The 16,631-nt window shown below is 43.8% G+C and overlaps 1 protein-coding gene across 1 annotated transcript; it reads right to left on the bottom strand.

Moving 5' to 3' along the window:
• Positions 1-1,967: 1,967 nt before the first annotated feature.
• LOC139386070 (sialate:O-sulfotransferase 1-like) lies at positions 1,968-6,294 on the bottom strand. Its single transcript, XM_071131491.1, has 8 exons — positions 5,856-6,294; positions 5,524-5,638; positions 4,126-4,310; positions 3,792-3,913; positions 3,438-3,612; positions 3,036-3,200; positions 2,633-2,833; positions 1,968-2,425 (listed from the first exon to the last, which is right to left on the bottom strand). Exons 1-8 carry the CDS (start codon positions 6,283-6,285, stop codon positions 2,073-2,075), a joined length of 1,746 nt encoding a protein of 581 aa, XP_070987592.1. The 5' UTR covers positions 6,286-6,294; the 3' UTR covers positions 1,968-2,072.
• Positions 6,295-16,631: the final 10,337 nt, after the last annotated feature.

The following is a 16,631-nucleotide window of genomic DNA, read 5'->3' as shown; positions in this document are numbered from 1 at the left end:
ATGAAACGGTCTTTCACTCTGTCATACAGTACACGCTTTTATTTTATGTTGTCCTAGGCTACCTGGCTAAAATGCTTGCTCACTACTGGTAGCCTAACTTCCATTCATGGGCAACATTAGCTAGTCAACATTAGCCTTCTACATCTAGCTGCATATTAAATTTCCATCCTCTCAGGCCATGGGCACAGTACAGAGAATGAAGTAAACCTACAAGTCCAAATCCCAATCTCCATCCATGGCTAATTTAGGAATAGCCACAGGAGGACAACAACACAACTAGATGCAACAATTCAAGTTGTTTCTATTAATGACGTATCTGATAGATGGCCTACACGTAGAGAGACAGAGGGGCACTGTTCACTCACTCTGATGCTTTCTCCTGTGAGATACATTCAGCCTCTTGCGAATTGAAGGAAAATTCTGAAAGACAGAAAGATTGTATCATTTTTTTTGTACTTTGTTTGGGAAGCCTGGCTTTCCTTGGCGTCGATGAATACACACCACTGAAAATAACAACCTTACTTCGGCCCCCAATAGAAAAATGTGCTCAGCATATATTCCCCATTTCCCAGAATCCCACGTTAATATTTTATACCCAAGGTTTCTGCTTAAATATACCTTTTTATTTTCAAGATATACACACTTTATAATGTGTATTTGTGTAATAAGGCCTAAAAGGAATACAACATGTAGTTCTGTATTTTGAACTATCACTTTAATCTTTTTTCCAAAAAACATTTAGCAAATATTTCCCATCAGTGTATCGAATGCTGTAGACAGGGAGAGACAGAGAGAGACCAAGACAGAGATAAAGAGAGAGAGAGAAAAAGAGAGAGAGAGAGAGAAAGAGAGAAAAGATACAGAGAGAGAGAGACCAAGACAGAGATAAAGAGAGAGAGAGACCAAGACAGAGATAAAGAGAGAGAGAGAAAAAGAGAGAGAGAGAGAGAGAGAGAGAGAAAAGATACAGAGAGAGAGAGACCAAGACAGAGATAAAGAGAGAGAGAGACCAAGACAGAGATAAAGAGAGAGAGACCAAGACAGAGATAAAGAGAGAGAGAGAGAGAGAGAGAGAGAGAGATAAAGAGAGAGAGAGAGAGAGAGAGAGAGAGAGAGAGAGAGAGAGAGAGAGAGAGAGAGAAAGAGAGTACCATATTACACAATTGTAAATCCAGACACTCTGGTACATAGTGCATCGCCCACACAACCAGTGCTGCTGCGCTTATCAGCTCAGTACAGATTAGTATAGAGGACTAGAGACTTGCCCCTCTTCCCTGAGCTAAACCTGCAAGCTGGGACTGTATGTCTGGTCTTGTCCAGGGCTGCTCTGTTGAGCTGGGACAGATCATTCTGTCATGGGCCTGCTCACTCTCCCTCTCCCTCTCCTTCTCTCTGAGGATGTAGCCCTCAAAATACAACCTGACATAATTTCCCCACTTCCCTTGGCTGTAGTGTAGTTGATCCCTCAAGATAGTTTTTGAATAGTGGTCTATTTTGTCTAATTCGGTTACTTGATGCTCTAATTATGCTTATGTATTAGCACCACCTTATAAACACTCCAATGTTAACTCATATTACAACAGTATCCCTTTCTGAAGACGTTGCTTGCATTAAATCATTTAAATGTCACTTTATTATGTTGTAATCCAATATATAGTTTGTATATTTTAATCACAATAACAAAATTTAAAAGTGGGTTGAACCACAGGATGTAGCCTATAGTTCTTATAGGATGTACCGTTTATTTAGAGTTTATTTAAAACAGAGGAAACCATTTCCATTGTTTGGTACACTTATAAGTTCACCCCCAATGAGGCAATGTACCAAAAAGCCTAACAATTCTAAAACAGAAAGACAGTTTTTTGATAAACCAGTGCTTCTGTGAGAATAGCCTCTGTGTATATGACTATGTTTCCTTTGCATGGCACGCTCCTGATATGAAACACTTTCTCTTGGGTTGGATAGGGGGTACCCATCCATCCGTGCCACCACAGCTAAAAGGCAGTGTAAACCGAGGAGGGACAGGGTAGTGGACGAGGTGGAGATCAGGGTTATCAGAGTTTAGCTGTCCATCATCTGGGCAGGTACTCCAGTGGAAGGCCTGTGTGGTTGCTGTCCCGGAGAGCCTGGTCCACCGCATGGATCAGTCCATCTATCAGTCCTCTCATGTCGGGTGTGAAGGGGTCGAAGGTGGGCAGCCGGACCCCGGAACGTTTGAAGTGTCCATCCTGGTTGCTCTCAGCACACAGCAGTCTGTCCTCGGTCACTGTGGTGTTGAGGAAGGAGGTGATGGATCGTAGCTGGGGCACCAACGTTGTCTGGAGTTCCTCAAAGTGGACCACTAGGACCCGCCGGCCGAACCGCAGCCAGTCCAGAACGTGCGACGCCCACCAGGAGGCGTAGCTGCCTACAAACTCAGGCCACTCTACAAGGGGGGAGCATATTATTGTGCAGTACTTTTCAGAAAGAACAATGTCAACTCACACAATGCAGACAGACACACAGACCCTCCCTCCTGCAATAAAATTTTTAAAAAACGGTCCCAGGAGGTCTCCTACTTTGGCTGGTGTACTATACTGTACATGACTAATACATGCCACAATCAAACCCAGATTCCAGGCTGGCTCTGTACCTTTGGTCTTCCAGTGATGATCAGAGGCGTATCCCAGATGTCCTGCACACTTCCTGTTGAACTCAGCCATGAGGGAACGGTACGGGCTCCTGATCAGCAGGATGACAGAGTCGTACATCTCTATCTCTCTCCTCCCACTCTCATGTGTTTTCACACAGATGGTCCGACCACTCTTCCAGTAATCCTTCTCGCCTTTGAAGCCTACACAACACCAAGACACAGATACACACACCATATGGGAAATATTTTGTTTTCGTCATTGGCCGTACAGGCCAAGCCAGACAGAGGGGTATGGATGATAACTTCATTTTTTAAAATCTTGAATTTATTATGGACTGAGGCAAATAGCTGGATCTGCACAACAGGCCAAGGACAGAAGTGGCTGTACAGTAAAGGAGCTGACCTCTGTTGTAAAGGGTTCCATCAAAGTAGTAGCTGCCTGTGTAGTATCCTGTGGCCAACTCTATGAGGTGTCTGACCCAGGTGTTGCCTGCTCCTGGGAAGCTGGAGAGCGCTACCAATGAACTGGACTTCTCCGGTAGGAACTTCCTCTCTGTGCATCTGGAGTCTGGGAGAAAGAAGTAATTTAACATTTTAAATCAGGATGGGAATTGTACATAGTCTGCTCAGAAACATACTGAATTGCAGAAGACAAAGGCCAACACAATTTTAACATCTTGAGTGGAATTGTGTGGTGCAAAGTGGAGTTTGGTGTCATGCCGGAGTGGTGCTTAAAATTATTTCACAAGGTTGGCTGTATTGGATTTGAAGGAAGAATGCTTTTTTGGTTGTCTGACCGTGTTACCTTGGACAGGTGTCTGGTAGACCTGGTAGAAGCGCTGGAGGGTTGATGGTAAGGAGGCCTCAGTGGTGTTGCTCTGTGAACAGTGCTCCTCCTCAGCCGGCTCATGGAGAGTGAAGTCAGGAGTAGCGTAACCACAGAAACAGTCCGAACTCCTCAGCATAGCCAGAGGAAACTCCTAAGGCCAGGCAAATGTGGTCACACTTCAAACAAACTAAAACGTATAATGGGTATAATAATATACGTATAATAAGACATACAAAAAGTCTTCATAAGCACGTCGTAAAGGCTGAAACAATTTATTTATAAGCATCGTTATACTGTAACATCCTGACAACGGCACCCTAGGGGTCCAACCTTGTTAATGCAGGCCTCTATGCAGGACTGGGAGGTAAGGTTGGGCTGGAGCACATGGACCAGAGATGTAGAGGAGCTGTTGTCAGGCTCCCTGAAGCAGCCGCGGTAGCGCACGTTCCTGTCTGCAAACACAGAAGAGGTAGTTTGCACAGCTGCAAGTCAATACAGACCTATAACATACCTGAACATTCCCTGTAAGCAGAGCCCTAGACGTGTCTTTGTGGGTGTGTAACAGATGTGTGTTCTCCTGACAATGAATGCGATGCTTCATCAGCTTGACTCAATCTCCTGCTGTTCCCCAGCTCCCAGATTGGACCAGGTCCCTGATACTCACATCTCCTCTGGCCTGGAAGCAGATCCTCCACCGTGAACACTGACAGGCGCCCAACACCTCCACAGGGGGAGCCTTTCTCCCCTTTACAGTCCAAGTTACACTCCTCGTCTCTCACACGCAGGCTGGTGATGTGGTTGCCACAGTAACACTCCGACCCATACTCCATACCAGCAAACTGGTAGCCACTGTAATAAATGACATTCAGATAGATATGAAACTCTGGTAAAAGTTTGCATCAACTCACAAAGTATTCACAACACATTCGTAATCACTAAACAATCTGGTTCTTTGTAAAAGAAACGTATTTCATATATTGACTTCCTAAAAAGTATTATTTTTCAAGAGTAATCTTTGTCTATAACTATGCTGAACCATACGTGTATCACGAGAACATACAGTATGTTAATAATGAATTCAACAGCAATGCAAATGCAGCACGCTCCTCAACCCTAGGGGTTAATTAGGGGAGCACTGAATGTCTCGCTCCCGTTGCTCTGCTGCACAATTAATACTGACAGAGACTGAAGCAGTCTGCCTGCCTGTCGCTCCCTAGTCCCTCACTGTAGATCTCTCCATCTCTCCAACCCCCCCTCCTCAACTCCTTCAACATCTTCCCTGGGAGACCAGAGACTACAACACTCCTCACTGCTCCTCTGCTCACACATCCTTAATTCGGAGGCTTCAATTTCTCAGCCTGGGACAAACCAGCTAGTGCTCTGCTCCTGCAACTGTAGGTCTGTGCTTACTCTCTTCCCCCCAAACTCTCTTCCATTACTAGTTAATACAAGTAAAGTATTGTGGAACTCCTCGGGTGAGTCTATGCCTATGCTATGCTAATTGTATGGTCTGCCTACCTGTGGGTGCATTCCAGATACACCGATTCTGTGCAGTTTAATCTGCAGAGATTATAGGAGGGGAATGGGGGTTATATAATTGTCACGTTCTGACCTTAGTTCCTTTGTTTTGTATTTTGTTTTAGTATGGTCAGGGCGTGAGTTGGGTGGGTTGTCTATGTTAGTTTGCCTATGCTTTTCTATTTCTGTGTTTGGCCTAGTATGGTTCTCAATCAGAGGCAGCTGTCAATCGTTGTCCCTGATTGAGAACCATATTTAGGTAGCCTGTTTTCCATTGTGTTTTGTGGGTGGTTGTTTCCTGTTTAGTGTTTTTGTTTCACCTTTCAGGACTGTTTGTTTGTCTTGTTTGTTGTTTTGTCTAGTGTTGCATATTTCATTAAATAATATGAACACTTACCACGCTGCACCTTGGTCCTCCTCTCCTTCCCCAGACATCAAGCGTTACAATAATGTTGATGATATGCTCCTCCTGAGATGTGAAATACTTCCTGTGTTATGAAAGATCTGATAATAGTGTGTTGAGGCAGGATGGAGAGACAATTACCTCGCTGAGCAGGTATCCTGGCACATGGTGCTGGTCATTTTGCGGAAATCAGTGGATACAGATCCTCTCAAAGCCCGCTCCTTGGAATTGTCCAGGAAGCAGCCCATGTAAGAACCTTGCCATGAGAGCAAACAAAAACACATACATAAAATAGCAAATCATTAGTTACAGGTTAAGTCATTTGTCATTGTGTTACTTCATTTTGTCAACCACTTTTTCAGGTAGTGTCTCCAAAACTTGAGACAGCTAATTTATAGAATACAATAGCCCTTCAGAATCTCCATTCTCAATGGCAGAGAATCATTTCCCTCATTTCTGGGATAGGTAGGTACCTTTTTGAGGCACATTCCTCCTGGGGGTGCTCCTCTCCACATGTGACATATCCTTCTCCGTCATCAGGCTGTGGAACCAGCGCCGCCGCAGGTGTCGGATCTCCAGATTCCTCGACATGAGCCAGCGTGCTCCAGTCCTGTTGTCCAACAGGCTCCCAGGCTGGTACCCCTGTCCCCTGGACATGATCTGTGAGCTCCTGCCCCCGTAGCCTCCTACCCTCACGGGTGGCATCCCCAGGGCCCAGGGTGGTGAGGGTAAGGAGGGCAGGGAGGACAGTGGAGGGCTGGTGGCCCCTCGCTGGGTCACCACCAGGTTGGCCCGTTGGAGCAGCAGGACGCTCCCAGCCATGATGTAGGCCACACCTAGGAAGAGCAGGAACAACTGGGTCCTCCGGAGGAAACGCTGCAGTCTGTAGAGGGGCTTGGCCATCGATCCCCTCTTTATCTCAGCCTGCCGCTGGCTTCAAACATATACAGAGCTCTGGTGTAAAGCATTCTATCTCAGTAACATACTCTCTTGTCTAGTCATCTCAGCAATATGATTATTGTGGACTACAATACTTCTCACCACGAGAGGAATAGGAATCAGGAGTTGGTGGAGCCTAGTCGTTAAATGTCCTTAGATGTACCTCGACCATGATCCACTCAAGCAAGAGGTTCCGCTCCATAGCTTTTTGCTGTACGTATCTTGACTGTAATGCGAAGACACCGCCTCTTGAATCAGGATGATTCAGCCCACCTTCTCCAGAACCAATGGAAGGCAGTCTGAATGAGGTCAAGGTTCAGCTTTCTATTCTTATCCTCAAAGATGAAACTACAGATAGGAGACACAGGAGAAATATTGTGTTACTGAGGCAGAGTGGTTATGGTTGTATATGTCTCTATTATAAAGGAGAGGAGGTGAGCCTAAGTCACCAATTCCTTCTCTACAAGTTGGCAAACTATAAGTTCCATGTCTACTTGTTTACAATACGTAGTTGACATGCATGACACGAAACCAATTGCCTGATTGGTCTCAAAACTAGATCCTTCTCTTGTCCGCGTAACCTCTCACCTTCATCTCAGACTCAGCTTTGGAATACGGCCCAGTCCTAAACAAAGGCTTGACATGTGGTGGTTTTCTTTCTCGCCAACACCAAGGGAGACCAGGGTGGACTGGAAATAAGCTTAGAGAAACATTGTTTTCATGAGTTTATAGAGTAACAAGCAGATGCAAGTTTTCCTTCACAAAAATAATAGTTTTAGTAGCGTTAGCCAGTGATGACATTACGTTTTTTTAACAAGAATGACTTATTTCCCCCACAATGCGAGATTCTCTGTGTCATCATCTAATCCATTACTTTCTGACATGAACCAACAGTGTGAGGTCAACACATTTAGCTCAGTCAGCTTTTCAACCCCCTCCCTTCAGCAATAACATACTTGCATTTGCAGGAACCAGATTGCAATCGTCAATCTCAACTGGGCCATACAATACTTTTAAAACCTTGTGTTTCATTATAGAGGTAATGCCAGTTTTCCACTGAGGTAACTCAGTTTTCCACTGAGTTGTGGGTAGCATCTTCTTTCTTGAAAATTAATAAAACATAGGAACCCTGCAGTTTAAAGCTAAACCTTTCACTAATGAGTGTAGATTATTTCTCAAACAAAGCACATTTTAACCAGGACTTTGTGTATGGCATTTACAATTTAAGGCATTAATCACATGCAAAATAGGCTACTTTGAAATGGAGAATAAACTTTAAAACCAGATTCAAGAAGTATAGGAAGGCTGGCAATAAAGCACTGTCGTGACTAAGAGAGCCTTTACAGACAGATACATTTATCCTTCCAAAAACCAGCCAAATCTCTTAATAAGTTTCAGGACAAGATAAATCTCTTGCAGGGTCAGACAAATCTCTCGAATTTTCATCCAAATTCATATCCTGAAATGCCAGACAGAGCTCCCTCTTACACATTTTATTTGTTTTGCCTCAGAGGAACTGCCTTGCCCCAGGAAAGCACTGAGGCACTTCTTTAGTTGCTCTTCTTTGTTTTTCTTTTCATGTTGCTCCATACTTCCTGGAACCCACGGACTGTCTTCAAGTGCAGTACAGACGAGGTGATTATCATAAACATAGTCGAGCTCTAGAGTAATCGCCCTTTCATATGCTTTAGCCTACTTTCACATCTTAGACCATCTTGTACATTTTGCCAGTTTGAATTTAGTTTTTTCCAATAAATAAACCTTACTGTGGCATTTCTGCAAATTATTTTATTTTTGTGACCAAATGTATATAAATGTATTTGTTTTTATAAGACAGGGGCATCAGTCCAAGAGAATCAGTTATTTGTATGTATATATTTCTGTAAATTCTGACCCAGATTTTAGGGTATGAGCCGAGACTATGCTAAGCCAAGGACAGCCTCTGCATTCGTGACCTGTGTAGAATACACTCAGCCACTCCTGAGAGTGGTCCAGGGCCGGCACTTACCAATCCTTTAAAAGCCAGCCAGCAAGGGATATATATGTAGTGCTGCATTAATATTTTGTTAGTAAATGGAACATCTTGGGTTATTTACACTTTGTTTTTTATTTCCATTTGCAGATTGATGGGCCAAGCCATAAACAAGCCACAGTCACTAAAAACCACTCAATAAATGGCTGCAAAAATTATTGCAAATGCCACATCCTGAACACGTTTTTATTGACTACTGAAATAAAATGGATCCATGTGTAAAGAATGAGTATCTGCACCAAGCTCTGCTGCAACGAGACTTGTAGTGTATTTATTGAAGAACACATGGTTATACCTGCAAGTGTGTTTAGCAGAAAGCTTTAACTGCAGTTACAGAATGTTCTGTTGTAATATTTTGCTTCATCTGTCTATAGCTGATGTTGGAAATGGTATGAATCCCCTACTGGGTCTTCTATTGAATTTGTATTGAAGATGAGTATTTTTGTAAATCTATGATCCAACATAGCACAAAGTTGTTGTTTTTTCCTTCATCCTTTATATAGCCAGTTATGGCTTTGAGGAGGACATGTTTGTCTTCTGTCTACTCCACATGTGACTGTGATCAGGTATTATGCTGGCATAATACCTGATCCTCTGACACATTCATTTCCACCTCCATTTTCCCAACCCTGACAACTAGTCTCCAACCATTCTCCCTTGCAACCTTCCACCATTCCCCTTTTCCTACCATGGCCCCAGCTGCTGAACCCAAATGCCCAGGAGGCTGTAGCTTGTGATCCACCCTGGAACACAAATCAGCTCACACAAACAGCCCACTGAATACCCCATTCAATACTAGATTGGATGGAGAGGGGTGGTGTGTGTGTGTGTGTGTGTGTGTGTGTGTGTGTGTGTGTACAAGAGGGGGGGGGGGGGGGTCTTTCTCTTGGTCTTTGTGGAAAGAAAACAGAGGGAGACATTCTCCACTGAGGGCTATGTAATGATCTGCTGTGTCTTGGGCATCAACCTAGCACCAATAAGGACTCACACTTCGATGTTGTATCATATTTAAATTGGTTTTGAATTGAGACTATGTGGTAGAGCCCTTTCTAAATGCCATTATAAGTTTGGGAAAAGTGGGAAAGATTTGCCAAAAAATCATAGGTTAAATTTCAACTGATCAAAAACAATCTACTATCTATAATTCCACTTGTTTGCATCATGTAGATTTTCGCATGGCCTCGATGCATTATTTATGCATCACATCAATTTACAATAACCTACAACAACCCTTTTAAATCACCAAAGTCACATTTGAGGCTATGTTTTCAATTGCCGTTCGGTAGTCTAAAAAGTTCACGGGTTAGACCATGCACAAATGACTTATTAACACGTTAGAACATCAACATATAATAATTCCTAAATCAATACAGCTCCACAATTACAAACATACTATAGGTCTTACCATAACGCCAGTATCTCGATAGTAGGCTAGGCTAAAACAAACGAACGAAAAACGAATCATTAACAAAAGCTACATATGTTAAACAAATTCTGCACATCCTTCATAAATGGCATCCGAGTGTTCAGTCCTTCAGTGTTTCTGAGTCGAATTGGCGCTCATCATTGTATGTGGCGATGTTTATGTCTCTTCGTCGGCCTCATCTCATTCTTTTTATTTTCACATGTAATGCCTTCTAACGCGAAGTCATTATAAAAACATTAATCCCAATATGTTAATCTTCGCCATGTCGCCTCGGTCACACACACAGCAGAGCAGCATCACGTTTGTCTCTATTCGCGCACAGACCCAACTGTTTAACCGGACAGAGATAGGGATACAGCGCGCATGCTCTTCAAGGATACTCCTCACAGCTCACTGGGGGTTCGATGTGCACTGTGCACGTTTTCCACATTGTCTGCCTAATACAGCGTAATCCTTCATTCTATTACATTGGATCATATTTACATTATTTGTAAGAATCATATAAAATATAAAAAAACAAGTATATTTACTTTCTGTCATCACATTCATTGTGATATCAATTAGGCTCCATCATGGAACATTGTCATTAATTTGTTTAAATACTGTGATTCTAGATAGGTGCCCCTGGTTTTACAGACACCTATTATTAATGTCTGTGAAATATCGGTGAAAATAGAGATTGTCTTCTGATCTTTTTTTGCTGTAGGCTGGAAGCTTCCGACGGCAAGGGAATATGTGTGGCTTGAATTTGAAATATGAGACTCCAACAGCTGCATCGGTGTTATGACATCGATGGATCAATGAGATCAGCGCTAGCCTAAAATTACAAACGGAGTGGAAGGGGTGCAGCTGTGGATGCTACATTGTCAGTTTGTAGTGCTAGTCTATTAGGCTAGGATTGGTCTATTGGCCAATCAGATCAGCTCTGAAAAAGATTGGATGTGATTGGTCAAAAGACCAATTAGTGGGAAACATATCAGAATTGGGCTGCCTGTGTAAACACAGCCTGACTGACCTGTTAATGAGAATGGTTAGGACATAGAAGACGGAAGACTTTCTGCTGGCCTCGCTTGTTTACCTGAAAAACAGAGGAGAAAAAAATACAGTTATTTTTCTCTCTCTCTACACACACACACACACACACACACACACATAAACACACACACACACACACACACACACACACACACACACACACACACACACACACACACACACACACACACACACACACACACACACACACACACACACACACACACACACACACACACCAGATGATTGTTTAACTGAATTCTACAGTGGGCTTGGTGCTAATCAATAGGCTTGGTTTTACTGTTGATGGAGAATATAGTGACTGGAGAAGGAACAGGTCTTAGCGCAATTAGAAATGGATAGTCATAGTACTGATCAGATAGAGCATCACACTGCAGCTCTGGCCATTGCTCCGTCTCCCCTGCTAGATGGAACTAGTTCATCCCTGTGTGGTTGGGTCGTAATGAACACACTGATTACTTTTCCTAATTAGAAACAGACACACGGAAAGGGTCTCTGTATAGAACAGCAGGTGAAGTCTTACTGTAAAACATCTCATCCGTCACAGATCGTCACTGCAGTGCAAACTCCCACACACCTCTCCCATGGGTATATGAGCTTCATGCTATATGACCTTCATGCTATCTTGAGCCTTTGGAGAAGCTCTCGTATTTACACTTACATTTCACACTGTACAGTCATTCTGCTCATATCGACAAAAAAAGCTCATTTATTACCCAGAGTGCCTTGTGTCAATGTGCACAACACCATGCAAACTACAAGTACTGTAATTACAGCTGACGCTGCCTGGCACCGACCACAGCCTTGACAGAGGTATGCAGTCATATAAAACCTAATTAATATCAGATGCTAATGGATGCCTCTGCTTTGCCCTTGATGCAGATGAGAAAACCCTATAACTGTCGCAGGGACAGAGAATTAGCATAGCTCCTGATGTACCCCAGGCTGGAATGAACTCTCCAGAACTCTAAGGGTTCTAATTAAATCAAGAGGCAGAGATCTGTTCCCAGTTTTTCTAAAGTTATCTAACTGGATTTCGCCTATTGAATAGGATTAAATGCATAGAAATAGAACAAATAGAATGGGAGTCCCCATTCAATTCCATGATTAATCTGTTCTATTCATTCTATTTCTATGCATTCAATCCTTTCCGATGGGTGAAATTCAGATAGATACATTTAGAAAAACTGAAAGAGGATTAATGTTAGGAGGCCTCTGTAAAGTAGACTATACCTCACCCTAGGTCTGGATTAACACCTTCTATACACTACAGGTTACCATCCATGCATGCAGGCTGCATATATAACACGGATATAAGACACAAAGGCTTATAGCATGACATCCCTGTGTCCTTTCCTTGGCTTTATATTACCGTCTATAAGCAAATAGAGTACAATGCATCTGACTCTAGTCTGTACACGGACTGCCTGCCAGTGACAGATATATTCATCAGTTTGCCGTGCAGTAATGTCCAAGATAATGTGTTGTCATCTGGTCCGGACATACAAATCAGCTTATCCCCAGGGGCTAAACTGAACGAAGCAATGCATATTAGTAATGAATGAATCCAGGGCTGACTTAGTTCAACATTGACCTCCTTTACTATATGAAATGTCAGGAGTTGACATATCGTGGCAGTTCGGAGTTACAGGATATGTTTTTATTCTGTTTGTTTTTAAAGTCAGCTTTCCACACTCACTTGACCATAGAGCAGTCACTTGGACGGAGCTGAGTGATTGGATGCTTGAAAAATGCAGCCTCAGTCCATGCTCTAATTTTGCCATTTAGACTCTTCTCCTTCTCAGACTCCGTTTCATCACTGCCTGCCTGGCCTGCACTCTTAGTGTAACGTTTTGTTTAGCATAATCTAAAATGTAAAAGGGATGGGTGCATTGCAAATAATGTTTTTGTTGTTGCTTGATGACTATCATTTGTAAACTCTGGCATGCGGGCCAGAGATGCAATTTGTTTTATGGTGCCTTGTTACTTAGTTTTACATTTTTTGCTGGTAAACACATTAGTTGCAATGAGATGAAATGACATTGCTAAAATTGCTATTACAGGTACCTCTCAGTAGTGGGGGAGATGAATGCTGCTTTTAGTGGAGCTGGCTTAGTCTGATAGATGTGTCCATGTTGTTGATCCAGCATTAATTAAGTTATTAGTATGGACACTGGTAATGCAGGCTAATGTCTATTTCTACTGTGACATAATGGATTTGTGGCTCTGGATCAAGAAACTATAACGAATCTGATTGTGTCACAATTATTTTGATGAAGATATGCTGAGATAATGAAGACATCATTCAGCTCCCTGAAATCACTCAGAGCTTAGTTCAAATACTCATCCCCCTTTCAACCCCACAATTGCTTTGATTCTAGATTATACAGAGATTTATGGTTATAGAGACATTCAGATGGAGCCCTTTCATAGACCGGCTGACTCATAGAGACAGAGAGAGGAAAGAGAGCTGTGGGACTCCGTCGGGATGTGAGGGTTGTGCTTGGTTAGGGAGAAGCCTGAGCTGTCACCTCCTCCACTGACATGGTCTCAGGGCAGCAGGGCAGGACTGAGAGCTGGCTGACTGGCTCGAAGTTGGCTAACTGGCTCAGAGCTCAGAGGGTACGGGGGGGTGCGGGGGGGTGGAACCAACAGACCCCGATCTGAACGTCCGCGGGCAGCCAGCAGGTTATCCAGCCGGATCGACAGGTCCACTAGCTGGTCGAACGTGAGGGTGGTGTCTCTGCAGGCCAACTCCTGTCGGACGTCCTCACGCAGACTGCAGCGATAATGGTCGATCAGGGCCCTGTCGTTTCATCCCCCGCCGGCAGCCAGTGTCCGAAACTCCAGGGCGAACTCCTGGGCGCTCCTCGTCCCCTGCCTCAGATGGAATAGGCGTTCACCCGCCGTTCTACCCTCGGGTGGGTGGTCGAAGACTGCCCGGAAGCGGTGGGTGAACTCCTCAAACTGGTCCAACGACCCATCTCCCTCTCTCCACATGGCGTTGGCCCACTCCAGGGCTTTCCCAGTGAGGCACGAGACGAGGGCGGACACCCTCTCACGGTCCGAAGGAGCCGGGTGGACGGTTGCCAGGTACAAGTCCAGCTGCAAGAGGAACCCCTGGTAGTTCGCAGCCGTCCCATCGTATTCCTGGGGAAGGGAGAGACAAATCCCACTGGGACCAGGAGAAGGAGGGGCGCGTAGTGGAGACCCCAGCTGTGCTGATGGAGGCGCTGGGAGAACTCCCTGTCTCTCCCAGCGGTCCATTGTCTGGACAACGCGGTCCATGGCGGTGCCAAGATGGTGGAGCATTGCCGCGTGCTCCCGGACGCACTCCTCCACCCCTATACCCGGGGTACCTGCTCCTGCTGACTCCATAAGTTGGGTCCAGGATTCTGTAAGGGGTGCGTACTGTCGGCAGAGGTGTCATACGCAGGAGAGCAAAAACTGTATTTCCAGTTTAATAATAAAAACTCACTGGAAAACAGAACAATCAATAAATGGGTACATAACCCAACGTACACCAGACATAACATGCACAAGCACTTACAATAAACAATACCAGACAATGACATGGGGGGAACAGAGGGTTAAATACACAACATGTAATTTATGGATTTGAAACCTGGTGTGTGGGAAGACAAGACAAAACAAATGGAAAATGAAAAGTGGATCGGCGATGGCTAGAAGACTGGTGACGTCGACCGCCGAACGTCGCCCGAACAAGGAGAGGGACCGACTTCGGAGGAAGTCGTGACAGGCTCAGAGCTAGCTGACTGGCTCAGAGCTCCACACTCGCTGACAACTGACACTCTCACTTCACTGGCTCACTCAAGCAGTGAGACATGGCAGGGAGACATGGCAGAGAGAGAGAGAGAGAGAGAGAGAAGGCTGTGGGGGGATACCCTGAGAGACTATGATGGAAAAGGTCCAGGAGTCATCACATGACCAGGGTTGCTTTCTTCCTGTCATGAAAGATAGCTGCTACCTCTGGAAAAAGAGAAAAAACTTGAAATGTGTATATATCTTGTGGATTGTCATGAATAAAATAAATGACCACCTTGCCCTAGCTGTTTCCAACACTACTGTGTCCATCCTGCCAGCAATACTTTGGTTCTCTTTGCTGAGTTGGACACCGTCATGGGAATTGTTCTGCTTGTTAGATCCACTTAAGAAAAAGCCTGGGGATTCATTTATCAATATTGTGTAGAAACTATTCAAAAATACTACTGACCAATGGAATTTAGAATGTTCGCAAGCATAGAAAAAGTGTGATTTATCAATCCTATGAGTGTCATACGTACAGCGATAGGAGATAATTGTTGATAAATACCAATTGTTCTCAGCCTCAGTGCTCATGCACAACCGTGGCTATTTGTATTTGAAATGTCTGTAATTAACCACATGTCACGCCCTGACCTTAGAGAGACTTTGTATTTCTCTATTTGGTTAGGTCGAGGTGTAATTTGGGCATTCTAGTTTTTCTATTACTTAGTTGGCCGGGTATGGTTCCCAATCAGAGGCAGCTGTCTATCGTTGTCTCTGATTGGGGATCATACTTAGGCAGCCCTTTTTCCCACCTTAGATTGTGGGATCTTGATTTTGTATAGGTGCTGTGTAGCCTGCAGAACTTTACGTTTATTTTGTATTCTGTTGTTGTTTTTCGGTGTTCATTTTAAATAAAGTAAGATGTTCGCCTACCATGCTGCACCTTGGTCTAATCCTTCTCTAAATGATCGTAACACCATATATGATCAAAATCATCCCTTTAAACCTGTGGAGAACATACAACGCCGTATCATGAAATACCCTACAAAGGTGCAACCCCCCAAAAAGTTGAAAAATAAACATTTTCCGAGATTGAAATAGAGGTGCTAGTGTCAGAGATTGAATACAACCAAAAGACTGAAATAGACTGAAATAGAGGTGCTAGTGTCAAATCACATTATATCTACAGTAGCTTTGATTGGACTGATCATGTCAACATCATACATTCAAAATCTTAGCTAGCAGTCATCCTCATGAATCAAGTCGACGATCTACTGGCAAATCCTTTTTAATCCTTGTCACATGATGAAATTATAGATAAAACGTATCGGTGCTCATCGGCCATTGGACATAAACATTACACAAGTTGGAATTCACAAATTCAACAATGAGTGGTTTGGAAGGAATCAGTGTGGCTAACTGCAAGTATTGCAAAGCAATCATTAGCCTGCTATTCAGTGGAGTGGCTGTGTGGTCCCAAGTCTAAGATTAGGGGTCTCTTATCCTAGTTTAAAATTATAAACATTCAAAATTGGCCATGCTGTCAATAAAGCATGATTTGTGCCGCGCTCAAAACAACTGTTAACTCGGAACTGCAAAATCGGACTTTAGTGAGTTCAAGACAACTGGGACCTCAGGAAAAACGAGCTACAACTGGGAAAATACGTTTTGAGCTTTCATCCAACTAGGAATTGTAAGTGTGGAACTCGGGCCTCTTTCTAGAGCTACAACCTGAAGATCACTGACGTCAACATGATTCAACCTTTTTTTCCCCCGAGTTCCCGGTTCAAATCAAATCAAATCAAATGTATTTATATAGCCCTTCGTACATCAGCTGATATCTCAAAGTGCTGTACAGAAATGCTGTACAAAAATGCAGGTGTATAAGCACGGTGGCTAGGAAAAACTACCTAGAAAGGCCAAAACCTAGGAAGAAACGTAGAGAGGAACCAGGCTATGGGGTGGCCAGTCCTCTTCTGGCTGTGCCGGGTGGAGATTATAACAGAGCATGGCCAAGATGTTCAAATG

The sequence above is a fragment of the Oncorhynchus clarkii genome, chromosome 27 (assembly GCF_045791955.1).
Source record: "Oncorhynchus clarkii lewisi isolate Uvic-CL-2024 chromosome 27, UVic_Ocla_1.0, whole genome shotgun sequence".
Classification (NCBI taxonomy): domain Eukaryota; kingdom Metazoa; phylum Chordata; class Actinopteri; order Salmoniformes; family Salmonidae; genus Oncorhynchus; species Oncorhynchus clarkii.
Note: the sequence above shows the minus strand (reverse complement) of the source record. Positions and strands in the feature narration are given on the sequence as shown.